Genomic DNA, 15,137 nt, shown 5'->3' with positions numbered 1-15,137 from the left:
TTTTTGTATAATAAGGTATATATTTTTTGCTTCATGTTCCTTCTTAGAGGAATATTCTCCCTCCAAGGTTAATGACTCCATGATAATAAGAAACGGCATGTGTCAGGGAGGCAAGGGTATAGCTAATGTCCTCTGCAAAATGGTAAATGCTGTGACTTTAAGAGAGCCATTAAGGCTGTGGGAAAGAACTTTGAAAACATGAGCACAAGAATGTATAATTTCTCAACTATCGAAAATATAAGGATACAATGTGAATTGTACGAAGGACTTCACAGACCTGAAAGAACAAAAGCAGCTGCACTAATGAGCAGAAAAATACAAAGGCAGGCAGATTCCTGGGTTCAAAGTTAGTCTGGGACATAGCAAGTTTAGATCCTGGTATGGTGGGAATGGTAATCTCAGGATGGGGTCCCACCCAACTAAACTTATTGCTTGTGCTTACAAAGGCAGGCAGATCTCTGAGTTCATTTGCTAAAAAAAATGTAGTTGCTGTCTTGAAGAATCAAGGGGCTAAAGTCATAAAATTCATGGGATAATCAAAAGGGAACCTGGGTAAATGTGGGAAGCCATAGCAAGGCCTTACTCTTGACAAACACTCATCCTTGGCTCTCCTGTCTACTCTTCTTCCTTCTGCTTACCTTCCATGATTCACTTGTCAGTTCTCAGAACTTCAAACAAGGCCTCATAGCAACCCACCTTAGTAACCCTTCCTCCTGATCTCTAGATTTAGACAACATCCTGCTAGATAGATGTTTTTAGAACCCCTGGTAACAGAAAGGTTTTGTAAGAATAACTTAGTTAGACCCCACAGCTGCAGCTAGCTTCCTCCACCTGCAAAGCCCTCTTTCTTTTCTTACCCCTCCCCATATCCTGTTTTTAGAGTATATAACCAGTGTGAACAATAACAATTTTGCCAGCTTGATCAGACTTCTTGACATGCTGTGCCTTTTTATTTTCTTATGCATCTCAGTCCTCTCCACAGGGTCTAAGAGTCCCACTTGATTGTCCAGCTGGCCTGGACAGGTAAACAGTTGAATTGATACATAAATAAAAGACTGGGCTTTGGTCTGCAAGAGCTGAGCTATGTACACAGCTGTCTGGAGAGCCAGCAAGAGCAGAGCACAGTGTTGTCAGCTTGTACCCACGGCTGACTTCAAGTCATTCATTCACTGCTCCCAAACACCCCTTCCTCAGGAACCCCTCTCCAAGACAGGGCTTGTTCTTTTCATATGAATAGGGCTGATCCACTGGGTAACCTATTCAAGGGTTCATTCCAGCAGCCATTGGTTGCATGTAGTTTTTGAACTGGGTAGGGGAGCTTATGAAATTTTCCCCATTCACATTGGCATGTGTCGTTATGCAGATTTGTGTAGGTGACCATATAGCTGAAGTTTCATGGGTACAGCTTCTCTGTCAAGTCTAGAAGGCACTGTTTAGCAGCAGGTGTCCGAGTCCTCTGGCTCTAACAATCTTTCTGTTTTCCTCTTCCAGGATTTTACTTGAGCTGCAGATTTAAGGGTTGCATTATAGATGTATTAACTGGGACTAGGCACCCTATGATTAGCTCAGATTACTATTTTTCCATTGTCTTTTTTATCTTGGAGCCTCTCTTGGAAAATTATTGACCACAAATAAAGTGGATTATTTACAGGCTATCAGATCTAGTTCATTTATCTATAATGAAGTACCACACTGTATTGATGACTAAATTTGTTGTGGATTTTGGAATTGTCTGACTACTGCTTACAGACTCTGGACAAATCTTTCATAGACGCCTCTGTTTACTCATAATGCCAGAGATATGGATCCTCGAGTGTAAATCAAGCTGCTTCTCAACAACTTTATTGACAACTCAGCTTTCTTGTGTCCACAAAGTCTTTGATCACTCTTTTTATCCCGTTAAACTTCTAGTTTTTGATGCTGATGCTTGTATGCTTACATTATTCTTGTATGCCTTAAAAAGGAAAAGAACAAGAACCTTTTATGTTGCTTCCATATTTTTTTTAGTGAACAAAAGTGGTTACAGTATTTAATAGACTCAATAAATACCTTAAATAAATTTTAATATTATTTAAAGCTTTTCACATAGTATTTTTATATAATTTATTTTGTTCATATCTTTCTCCTTTCCCAGCTCCTTGCATATCCTTACCACTTCCTCATCTACCCTAAGTTGTGTTCTCTCCCTCCCTTTCTTCCTCAAAAACATACCCCAAACTGAAAAGAAAAAGAATAAAACTAAGATCAAAACAAATGATATAAAAACAATAAGACAAAAAATATACCAAAGACAAAATAAAAAGTGAGTGTGCACATGTGCACACACACACACACACACACACACACACACACACACACACAGAGTTCATTTTATGTTGGCCAACTGCTTCTGGGCATGAGGCCTGTTATTGAGTGTGATTGATGTACCCAATGATGCTCAATTAGAGTAAGCAGATTTTTCCTTTATTAGCAAGTGTCACTTGAAATAGCTTCTTGGCTAGGGATAGGACTTTGTGTCCACTTCCTCTCAATGATCTGAAATGTTTGGTTTAGATTTGTAAATGCTTTCACAGCCTCTGTGAGTTTGTATGTGCAGTGTACTTGCAGGGTTTGGTGTCAATGTCTCCTTGGAGACATCCACCACCTCTAGCTCATACACTGTTTCTGCAGTCTCAGCATTGATACCTTGAAGGAAAGTGTTTGATAAAGACATTTCATTTAGTGATGACTGCTCCAAGGTCCCTCATTCTCTGCTCATTGTCCATTGCTGGTCTCTGTCTTAATTAGCATCTACTCCAAGAAGAAGCCTTCCTGGTGAAGATCGAATGGTCCACTGGTCTATAGTGACAACATTCTTTCACCAGTTCCCATGCTTAAGCAAGGGGCGGTAGCCTCTGGACTTTTACCACTTCACATTTCTGGTTCCTTTCATTGCATTGTGTATCTATCATCTTAAACCGGGCTGGTGTATTCTGGGCAGGATATTTTAAGTTCAACTTTCTATCTTCCATATTGAAGTCTGTTTCCAAGGTATTGCTGTTCTAAAACGACACTATGTTTACATGATTGCACTGTAGAAAGCCTTTCCAATTGGCTTTCAGTTACAGAAAAAGGTGACAAAATGTCATGGAAATCTTGTCATACTCTAAATCTTGCTTTCCTTTTTAACTTGTCTCATGGGCCCATCCTTTCCCTACATCAAGATCACATCATTTTTGAACAATAATGGTTCCCTACACATTTTGTTATGTTGTTCCCTATATTGGAAACCATCTCCTTGCTGTTTTCCATTGCCCATGACACTGCAAAAATCACTTTTAAAAATTCAGTTCAAACAACTCCCTCGAGAGTCTCAGGACTTCATGGCATATGCAGTACTGACGGCTCTGTGCCTTGGGCTTTTTGTGTCTTCTGCAGAGAGGTCGACACCCTTTGTTCTACTTGGTTATTGTACAACTTGATTCTCTCAGCTGGACTGTGATCTCCATGGGTCAGTGATGTGTTGGACACTTTTTTTTGTGTCCTCAGGATTCAGTTTCCAATACTTAATATGAACTCAGGGCTCAACAAAGTTTGTTGAGTTATACATCTGCTCTTATGTATGGCTCTATAGCCTGTGATCTGTTGAGTCTGCTTTTCTTCAAGCCCTTCTCCTTATTTGGAGTACTTGAGAAGACTGTATAGTGTAATGGTCGAGAACATGGATCCCGAAGCCAAATTGCCTGAATTAAGATCCCACCTTGGACATTCTATTTTTTGTGTGAATATGTGAACCTTTGTCAATTTACCTAAAGCTTCTGAGCCTTAGTACACACACACACACACGCACACGCACACACACATGCACACATGCACGTGTATGCGCACACACATACACATACACACACACAATCACTAACTCTCTGTGAGTGTTGTTACGATAACTGGTCATGTTCTGATCTATAAACATGCATAGAAATTTCCAGAATATAGGCACTTAGCATTGTCAACTATCATTTTTATAATTACTTCAGTTAATTTATTAATACTTGTCTTTTTTTTATTAGCCTCTTAGTGCTGGTCTTCAGAGGAAATACAAGCTGAATGATTATTTCCAGAGTTGGATAAGATAATAATCCTAAACCCTCAAGTCTCCAGAAACAATTAAAATCCAATCAATGTTAACATATACTGTCTTGTTTTGAAGAATCTTCATTTTTGTTTTCTATATAATCAAACTGTACAAGTCCCAGATTTTGTTTAATTCTTCAGGTAAACATGTTTTCTTGGTTAAGAATTTTCCATTCTTCAAAGGATTGCCAAGTTTTCCTTTGGCTTTCTAAAGTTAGAAAAGTACAAATATAATTTTGTCTATGCCTATAAAATTGCTGGGTCTGATCAGGTCATAGATGGAGAGCAACGGAATTGTATCAGAAAAATATCAAAGGAATGATGGGCCTATGGTCATTTCGTTGCCATATATTTCTTAATGAAAAACATTCTAGAAGGTTAGTATCTGAGCTAAGTTCAAGCCTTGAATTTCAACAGCCTGAGTAACCTTCTGCATAGAGACACCACAGGTTTTAAAAACAGACCTCTTATGAAAGCCATCACACATACACACACGTAAAATTTGCACATCATAAAGTCATGCCACAGAAAAGCCTTTTTAAAAGTTATTTTATTACTTTTAGAAAGCACAAAGCACTGAAATTCATAGTTACTTAAAGACTAGGGGTAACCTTCCAGTAGCAGGCTTGTGAATTAAAATTAGATGACTGCTATTTTGTTGCAAGGAAAAAAAATAATAATAACCCTGATGTATTGTTCTCCACCATCTCTTCCCAAAGAGCTACTCGACCTATGAAACAAACAAATCTCATCATGAGCACAGATAACCCCAGGCTTCAGACGCATAATCTCACTGTGGCCATCAGCAACCAGAAATGAGTTTTTTTCTAATCAGTTTTTCATCAGTCCTCAGTCACTCATATAAAGGAACACAGCGAAGGGAGGAAGCTCATTGCTCTTCAGCACCAGGGTTCTGGACAGCGCCCCGAGCAGGCAGCTGCCACTGCCCTTCCTCCTTCATCTCTGCCAAGGCTGCCCCTCTGGTCCCCCCTGCTGCCGAGAAAGAAAATTACATTGAGAGCCATGCAGCCTGCAATGATGGTGTTTTCCAGTAAATACTGGGCCAGGAGAGGGTTGTCCTTGGATTCCGCAGTGCCAGAAGAACATCAGCTACTTGGCGGCTTAACAGTGAGTATCCAGTATCTGGCAGTCTCTGGTGTTCTCCAGGGCACCAATCGTCTTAACCTCACCATATGGACACCTGCTGTAGAGTAAGCATGAAGTTCAGCTCCCTCCTCCTCTGTAGTCTTGTCTTACTATCTCCCTTCTGTCTGCCTTAGCTCTCTACAGAGTAAAAGCAGCTGGGCGAGTTGCTGGGAGATAAACTTTCCTCAAATAGAAAGTTAAGTTTCCTATTGTGAAGGGTGAAAGACTATGTGAATCAATGCGCTAAATTCACTCCTCCCTCAAAGTATAGAACTTGAAAGGCCGATAAGGAAGATTTGGGAGAAAGAATTAACTACATCTCTCTGGTTTCTACAAGACAATATTGTCTCCCATGTCCTACAGAACTATGTGTAGTCTTGAGATTAGATGCAGATTTTGGAATAAAAGAGGAACCAGGGCCCTTCAAAGGTTTTCCTGCATGCCACATTACTGCCTCTTTAGATTAATTAAAGATTAATTGATTAAATAGTTAAAGAAGCATTCTGCTTGTTTCAAAATGTACAAGATGTGTGTGTGTGTGTTTATCACACTGACATTAAAGAATTGTAATTGTAAGGTTACAGTTCTTGCAAAGTTTTACATCTTAATTTGAGCAGCAGTTATGAGATTTAATAAACAGTACTTTTGATCTGCTAACATGCAATAAAATACATACCCAGGGTTCTGTTATTAAAAATTTTAGGGCATGCTTCACTGTTGTCATTCCTGTTTATCAACCAATTGCAAATTTAAGCTCATCAGAGAAAAATCAGGCTAGTGCCATAGCTCCAAGTATGTCCATTTTATTCATTACTCCACAAATGCTGAAAAACAGCCACAGCAACCTTCTTAGCACTATTTAAGTCAATTTGTGAAAATGAGGCCAAAATGTAAAATAGATTTCCTAGCACTGAAGTGTCATGGATATTTGGATGAGGTGTTACATCGAGGAATTCTGAAGTCGTAATAAACTGCAAGGAGAAAAACACACACACACACACACACACAAACCCCTCAGTTATGGATAATGTATGACACTTTCCCATAAAAATGCTCCTCAGATGTATGAGACCTGGGTATTATGTGGAGAGGAGGGAGCAGACGCTGAGAATATGAAGACATTTGAGCTTCTAATGACTAAATATACTGTCAAATGCCAGTGCCAGCATAAACGTCTTCTCTCCCTCAAGTCATAAATAATAAAATATCCATTCCCATTATATATAAACTCAGCGAGTGAGGTTATCTTAATGCATGAAAATTAAGCCAGTAGAGAAATAGAAGAAAGACAACGGCAAATCGCTTACCACTGGGTTCTATATAAATATGCAGGTCTTAGTTCCATGAGGATGTAGTAGATTGGTGCAATTATGGTACCCCACCATTAGCCAGGAAGACAGTTCTCTGTTTGCCCAACTCTGCATCATATGTAATGAGTACAAAACAGACCATCATAATCTTACATTGTCTGTCAAAAGGAACGTTCCCATGTTTGTTTTTCATATTCTGCGATGTATTCTGATGTGCTAGACTCTGTTATTTCTATCCATAGCTAGAAGAACTTAGTTATTACTCAGATTGTCATGTGTGCTCCTAGTGGTTAGCTAGCCAGTTCTCTTTCTCTCTTCTGCCTGTCTTATATGTGGCTGAAATGTAGTAGTCACTTTCCAGACTCAATTGTCCACAGAGGGATTGCTTGGGCACACTGTTCTGTCATGGGGCTTCCTTGGTGAGCAGGCAGATTCAGTCTTGGGTGCTGTGGCAACTCCACTTTGAGTTTGTATGATGGGTGGGGCTTGCAGCATTTAAGAGGAATCTATGGATAAATTAAATCATGGGGATCTCTGGATTATAACTGACTCTTGTGCTTCTACTTTCTTGAAGCAAACTAAGGCTATCACTAGCAAAAACGAGGACAAGAAAAGTGGCAAAGAGCCCGGCAAAGGCGACACTACGGAGAGCAGCAAGACAGCGGTTGTGTTCTCCTTGAAGAATGAAGTTGGCGGGCTGGTGAAAGCGCTGAGACTCTTCCAGGTAGATGCAGGGCACACATCCTTCTGCCTCCTCAAGGTGGCCGCGTGCCTGCCCACAGACCTGTCACCTGTTATTAAGGCATTTCTGGATCCATTTCTGGATCGCATGGTGAAAGAGTCAAAGGAACCAAATGTCACGAAACATTAAAAAGGGAGTTTGCCCTGAACAGTGAAATAAGCAGGTTTACATGGACTGTGATTTATTAATCAGACTCAGCCAGTAGCAACTCTGTTAACTTGTTGCCAGGTGAAAAGTCTGTAATTCAAAACTGTGAGCTTTAAAGTGAAAATACACATACACACAACACACACGTACACATAGACAAAACACACATACACACAAAACACACATACACACAACACACATATACAATGCACACACACAAAACACATACCTACACACATACACACAACACACAACTACATACACATACATATACACAACACACACATACACACAACATACACATAGCCAAAACACACATACACAAAACACACATACACAAAACACACATACACACACAATACACACATACCTACACACATACACATAGCCAAAACACACATACACAAAACACACATACACAATACACACATACACACACAATGCACACACACAAAACACACATACCTACACACATACACATAGCCAAAACACACATACACAACACACACATAAACAACACATACATACACAATACACACATACACACACAATGCACACATACAAAACACATATACCTACACACATACACATAGCCAAAACACACATACACAATACACACATAAACAACACACATACACAATACACACATACACACACAATGCACACACACAAAACACACATACCTACACAATACACATAGCCAAAACACACATACACAACACACACATAAACAACACACACATACACACACAATTCACACACATAAAACATACATACCTACACACATACACATAGCCAAAACACACATACACAACACACACATACAAAACACACACATACACACACAATGCACACACACAAAACACACATACCTACACACATACACACACAACAAACTTACAACACACACACACATATACACACATATACACATAGTGCTTCAAACCATCAAGAGTCTTTACCCTGCTTTGATTTACTAAATTTGAACTGTACACAGGTGATACGAGCATATTTGTTGCATAAAATAAGATATACGAGCCCAGGCATTTAAATCTCATAAGCCTCATTTCATGAACGTAGTAACGTGTGCTTAGTAAAGTGGGATTACCATCTTTATAATCGAAGGGGTGTCTCACAGAAAGGTAGGCATAGACCCTGGCACGAATTCTTGTTTTGAATTGTAAATTAGGAGGTGAGGAGGAACGCCTTGTACACCTGATGTCTTCTCCACCTGAAGCAAAAACCCCTTACAAATTGCATTTTGTTGGGAGCAATGGCTGGTCACCAGAGGTGTAAGATAAACAGTTCGGCTCTTTCTGGTGCCTTGGGCTGCTGTGTAGTGGACATAGAGTTAGGGGATTTGGATCTGTGTTCTGCTGGGCTGGCTAACCGCTGTGTGCTCTTCCGTGTGATCTCCTCATTTGTAAAACGGCAATGATAATCATTCCTACCTAACTGGCTTGTTTGGATGGAGTAATTTTGTAAAATGCAGACAGGAGGCGTTATTTGTGATGCCTCTAGATGACCATAGATTGGGAATTAACCCGACTCGAAAAACGTTTCCTTGTTCCCCTTTGGCCTTGAAGAAAGGCTCAGGTACCATAAACAGTGTTAATGGAAATCTAGAGTGGTATTATACACATAATTATGCCGTGTAGGGCTGTGTCCATACAGTGCCCGAAGGCAAGCCAATTCAATTTGACAGCTGGGTGCAGTGGAAAAAAATCCCTGGAGAAGGGGTTCGCACTTTGAATTTGCACTCTGCCATCAACTATTCACCAGGTCTTAGCTAAATCACTTAACCCGTTGGGATCTCAGTACCCAGTCTAAAAATACCTACTCTGATTCAACCAAACCTGAAAAGCCCAAGATGACACAATAGATGTGGAGTCTCTTGGGCCTTGAACTTAATATCGATCCCACTTTTATCATTGGGCAGTCTATAAAATAACAGCATGATTGCAAAGCTTAATAAAAGCAAAAACAGATCATCCAGGATTGTATCAGAAACTGTGTGGGGACCCAGAGTGCAGTCATCGTAGTCATGGGGTGGTGTGTGCGTGTGTGGAGTGGAGAGTGGAGAGGGGACCTTAGGTTACAGTTCTCAAAGGAGAAAGGTGTCTCAATGGGAGACTTAAACCAGATTTTTAAGCATTAAAGTCATTGTTCTTCCCAGAACAGTTTGTTACGAAGAGATTCACAAAATGACAGCCACAGAATGTATCTTCCAGCCAAGAAGATGCCAAAGACAGTCACAATGTGGACCTATTTAGGGGTTATTATTACTGTGTCTTGCTTCTTCACTCCTCTCCACTTGTTTACCTTTTTGTCTGGGAGATTCTCCCTTGTAAGCTATTCCTGCTTCTATTTTTTTTTCCCATAAAGTTCAGGCTATGCCTTGATGAATATTTTCCTAATCTTAGGCATTTTTGCAACCCCACCCCCATTTGCTGCCTGTCATTTCAAAGATTAACTTTTTTTAAAAAAAAGTTTCTTTATTTTTAAATTATTATTATATATAGCAGGGCCTTGCTATGTGGCCTAGAAGAATTTGCAATCCTCCTGCCTCCGCTATCCGAGTACTGGGATTTTTATGAGCTATTATGTCTGACTCTAAATAATTGCTTTATTCTTAAACTTTACTTTAAAGGCAAGGCTTTTGTTTGTTTGTTTGTTTGTTTGTTTGTTTGTTTTTCCGAGACAGGGTTTCTCCGTGTAGCTCTGGCTGTCCTGGAACTCACTCTGTAGACCAGGCTGGCCTCGAACTCAGAAATCCGCCTGCCTCTGCCTCCCAAGTGCTGGGACTAAAGGCGTGCACCACTACCGCCTGGCCCAAAGGTAAGCCTTTTATTGCTATAAGAGTAAGAGTTTGCATTTTGTGTTTCTCAAGAGTATGGAAATACAAATTTTAGGATCTTACACTACGATAACATAACAGACAATCTAATCTCCTTGTCAATAATCATTCGGTAGCCATGGGATGTGGGCCTCTCTGAGAAGTGATGCTTACGACCAGGAGATATTTTATAGTGCCTTTTATATGTCTTCAATGCCCTCTTCTTTTTGTTATGAGACAGGACAACCAATTCAAGGCATGACAACCTGCCTTTCTTATTGATTAAAAAATAGTAGCTGGAAAAGTTTACATCTATCAATCAACTAAAGCATAGTCAACGCTCTTCTGTAGGTCCTTGACACTTTACTCTTTGATAGCCACACAAGACTCCAGTTCCATTTGCTGTGACCTGAGTGTGATTTAGAGTTATCCCTCATGTTCCCACAGGAAAAACATGTCAACATGCTTCATATTGAATCCAGGAGGTCCCGGCGAAGAAGTTCTGAGGTTGAAATCTTCGTGGACTGCGAATGTGGCAAAATGGAATTCAACGAGCTCATTCAGTCGCTGAAGTTTCAGACTACCATTGTGACCCTGAATCCCCCTGAGAGCATTTGGACAGAGGAAGAAGGCAAGGAGGATTTTATTTTCTTTATTGGAATATGACAAATGTCCCAAAGGTGAATTACTATTATCAAACCCGCACTGTTGTTTCCAGCAGAACTAGAGGATGTACCATGGTTCCCTCGGAAGATCTCTGAGTTAGACAGATGCTCTCACAGAGTCCTCATGTACGGCACCGAGCTTGATGCTGACCACCCAGTAAGTGTCCATTTTACCTCCCCTCTCCCGGCTCTGCCGCTTTCCGGACAATGTGCCGTGTTCTGTGCTATAATGCTTTATTGTTGAGCAATTTCATGTCTATCCCTCATGACTGAGAGCAGGCTTTCAGATGATTAAGTTTCCTTGTACATGTGTTGGCGTGAAGTAGATTAGAAAGATGGCACTCTCAGATAGAGTTTATTTATAAAATGGTTGGGTAGAGGAGGAGATTGCACGCCTTGGAGAATATTTCTGTGGAATTAGACAGCCTAAAATATACTTGCAGATGGTGACCCTTGGAAGAACAGGGAACTGAAATTGATCGCACCTTTGGGAAGCTAGGGAGGACTAGCTGTGATGGGGCTCGGTGAGAGAATAAAATTCTTGCCATTTTCCCTGACTGGAGGTAGTTAAGAGCAGAGTTATGTCTTGACTTCAGTCTCAATGGAAAGGCAGAAGAGCTTTAAAATAAGGCCGTGATAGAAGAGGCATCCCTTCTCACATCTACTCTGAATCTATCTACCATCGTTCCCTCCTCGTCTCCAATAAAAGTGACCATCTTTAGAGAAATATGACACTTGGGTAAGCATTTCCCATTTTCACCCCCTCCCCCACTTTATATCGGTTTTTATTTAACACAAGAGACCTGGAACTTCTTTATGGCCAGAATGAAGTGTGGTGAAGTAAGCAATATACACATTCATTATGATCATTCTCCCTCCCTCCCCGAGTGTGCGGATGGATCGCAGTGGGCGGATACAATCCCGAGATCTAAACAGATCGGTCATGCTTAGTGGAAGCCAGGATGTAATGAGGGCAATGGTTTACAGGAAAATGATTTAAATGGAGAAAATCAGGGAATGTGATTGCATCACTGTACTCTGAGTAGTGGTACCTAAGTCTGAGCATAGGATTGGCAGCACCAATAGCATCTGGGACCTTGCTTTAATCAACCGGTACTTCTTTATTTTGAGATCCGTGGCAAGTTCAAAACAAACGAGATTTCGCTTAAAGGAGTCAATTTGGCGTAATATACCAATTCAACCCAATGCAAATATACTGGTAGGTTCAAATAAATATGGTTCAACACACCTAATATTATTTGCTAAAAGCTGAAACAATATGGATGACGTGATGAGTTCTATTTGCAGCATAGCACAAACACTCACAGTAGTTCCCACGACAGCAACAAAAACACTTGTTAAACAGGGGCTGCAGCCACCATCCCTGTGTTATCTCCCCTCTCCCAATCTCAGAAGAACTGGAAATCAGTGCAAGCTGATTTAATAGGGGGATCAAGACTGCGCAGGCGCCCGCCGCTAGCTTGCGGAATGACCTTGGCGAGATCTGCCTACCTCTGTACTGTACCTTAGGGTTCTTTAATGTAAAAAGTAGAAATAGAAATTTTTTTTTTTAAACTGACCTCAAAGGGGTGTTTGGAAAGCCTAGTTAATAAGGAAAAAAAAAAAAAAAAAAAAAAAAAAAAGGCTATTTGGTAACAGGAAATGTTGAAATTCAGTAAAGAAATGCAGCATTAAACCATCCAGATCACCACTTAGACAGTAAAGCAGCATTTGAGAACCTCTCATGTCTAAAAGCTCCCTTAGTGAGGTTTGAAAATTACTTAACCTGGAGGAAAGGGCTCAGCCATTTGAATGGAACCACGCAGGGGCCACTGACCTTGCTGTGAACAAAGCCCATTCCAACATCAAGAGTAAATTTTTCTGCACTTAATTTTCTCCCATTACCCCTAATTACACCTGCTTTATGATACCTTCACTCATTTTCTGTGCAGCCACTTGAAATAATTGCAAGTACTTAGCAATCCCCCACGTCTCTTGTCATTTTTAAACCACACATGCCTGCTTTAGAAGCACACACCAAATACTCACCGTGCAAAATTTGATGCCGGCAAGTTGGTGCTTTTCTAAGTTTTTGTTTGGTGTAGACGGGAAGGAGTTGTCTAAGTACATTTTTATGTCTGAGAGTGACTACAGTCATTCTAAGACAGACACAGGGGCTCTTGACGTGGGACAGTGCAGGAGGGGCTTGGGATATAAATCATGCTGCTTTGAAAAAGTAATAAACATGTGGGCCCATGACTTTCAAGTTTCATAGACAAAGAAATTGCCTGGGAAATATTTGGAAATACTGACAGTGACTCCCTAGGGTGCAAGAGTCTGTGTTTCTTGAGAGCTCCCAGTTGAAGCTCACACTAGGGGAGACAGAACATGGTTTTGACTTGTCAGGGCCAAGACTGGGAGAGTTTTCCAAGGTGAGGTTCAAGGCCCACTCTACAGACACTTTAAAAAATACAACCTCAAGACAGTCCCTAAGAGCTGAGGGAAAGGAGACTGGGGAGTCTGTTTGGAAAAGGATTTTTAGAAGATTCTGCTGATGTGCTTCAAGTGTGAGAATTATGTTCTAACTCTTGGGAGCTTAAATCAGAACCTCTAGGGAAATGGCCACGTTTGAAGTGTTATTAAAACTCCCCCAAGTGGTTCTAATATCACACCAGGTTTGAGCAGTTGGAGGTGCTTCTTTGAGTGACAGCATAAATTGAATTGGGCACATTAGGGTTTAGGCTGGGTTTTCCGTTCATTTTGATTTAATTCAGGGGTAGAATTGTTGGGGGGGGGGGGCTCTCTCTGTGTACAGCATCGCCAGATCTTTACAAATAAATATGTAAGGTTGCCTAGTAAAAATGGAAAAAATCTGTCATTTATGTGAAACTGAAATCTAACTGGGCATCTTGTATTTTTAATCTGGTATCCCGTCCCTGGCTTCAGTTCAGAATGGATTGCCAAAATTGCCCTGTGGCAGGAATGAATGGCTGGTGCAGCTAGCAAAGGCGGTCTGTGGATGAATCCAGGAAGCTCTGGATCCCTCCCCCCAACCCCCCAATTTATGTAATCACTGCCACTCTCAGGCTAATGAGGCATGATGAGCAAACGTCTCTCCTGCGTCCCTGGAAAAGGTGCAGGTGTTTGCTGAGGAGGGCCTTGAGGTTCTTCTGGAAGTCCAGCAGATTATGATGCAGTTACCATGGTGTCCGGCCTGGCAGGAAACAGGGAACAGGTGCTGGGCTTTTCACGGGACTCTTTCCCTGTTTTTCAATTTGAGTCATAACCGTGCTTGGAATTCTTCAGCTTTCCCACCCCAGGTAGCCCGTTCTACTAGTGAGTGACGAAGCCCCTTGCCAGCATGAGCCTGTCTACCCTCTACAGAAGGAGACTGTTTTATTTAGGCCTGAGACCCGTCTGTAAATGTGGTAACTATGGTCACGAGCTCTGTCTCTAGACATTCTAGGGTTTTGGGAGCCTGCCTGAGAGCCTTAGTTTAAAAATCTGAATTGTAAGCGCGAGGGGAAAAAGAGTGCAGGTTATTGTGTGTGGGATACCTCACTTTTACCATCTTAAGAGTGCTCTGAGGAGATTTTCCTCTCTCCCCTCCACTACTCACTCTCTTGTTATTCCAAGAAGAAAGGTAATTCTTCAGTTATACCCAGCACACAGTCCTATGAAGGAAGACTTCTGTCCTTGAGCCTCCTTCTCCTTCAGTTAGACAAGAGATCTGGGCTGTTTTCTACTGCGTTTGGGTTCCTTAGGAACATCCCACCTTGTAGAAATGTTTATATTGCTACTTCGGTAGCCTAGGCCCCTGTGGGCACCTCTTAATTACCACCAACTTGTATGGTCCTCCAGGCCTGTGTGCTTGCTTGTCTTCCGTGGCTTGCAATCTCTGTTTCATGGTCATTCTTGGTGGTACAGGTGTATACACGTAAGAAGTAGACACACTTCCCCTTGGACTTTTGACAGCTTGAAGAAACATGTCCAGCACAAATTGGTTATGTTTGGATGAAAAGAAAAAGGCAAATAAGAAGCCTACGGCCATGAAGAGACATGGTTTAGTAGACTAGGAAGTCCTCTCAAAAGTCCATGTGACCCATAAGTGGCAGACTCAGTGCTCAATTTCCCAAGTGGATGAAGTTAGATTAAAATAATTTTTAAAAATTATTCTTTTA

General features: G+C 41.1%; 1 protein-coding gene across 1 annotated transcript in view; it reads left to right on the top strand.

Moving 5' to 3' along the window:
• Positions 1 to 5,020: 5,020 nt before the first annotated feature.
• The window catches only part of Tph2 (tryptophan hydroxylase 2), a 105,146-nt gene continuing 95,029 nt past the window's right edge, over positions 5,021 to 15,137 (top strand). Inside the window, exons 1-4 of the mRNA XM_076920241.1 lie at positions 5,021 to 5,238; positions 7,141 to 7,290; positions 10,739 to 10,922; positions 11,013 to 11,113. Coding sequence (XP_076776356.1) covers positions 5,134 to 5,238; positions 7,141 to 7,290; positions 10,739 to 10,922; positions 11,013 to 11,113 — 540 coding nt within the window. The 5' untranslated portion in view covers positions 5,021 to 5,133. The remainder of the gene's footprint in view (positions 5,239 to 7,140; positions 7,291 to 10,738; positions 10,923 to 11,012; positions 11,114 to 15,137) is intronic.

Source organism: Arvicanthis niloticus, chromosome 22 (assembly GCF_011762505.2).
Source record: "Arvicanthis niloticus isolate mArvNil1 chromosome 22, mArvNil1.pat.X, whole genome shotgun sequence".
Taxonomy (NCBI): domain Eukaryota; kingdom Metazoa; phylum Chordata; class Mammalia; order Rodentia; family Muridae; genus Arvicanthis; species Arvicanthis niloticus.
This window is presented reverse-complemented; position numbering and strand designations above follow the sequence as displayed.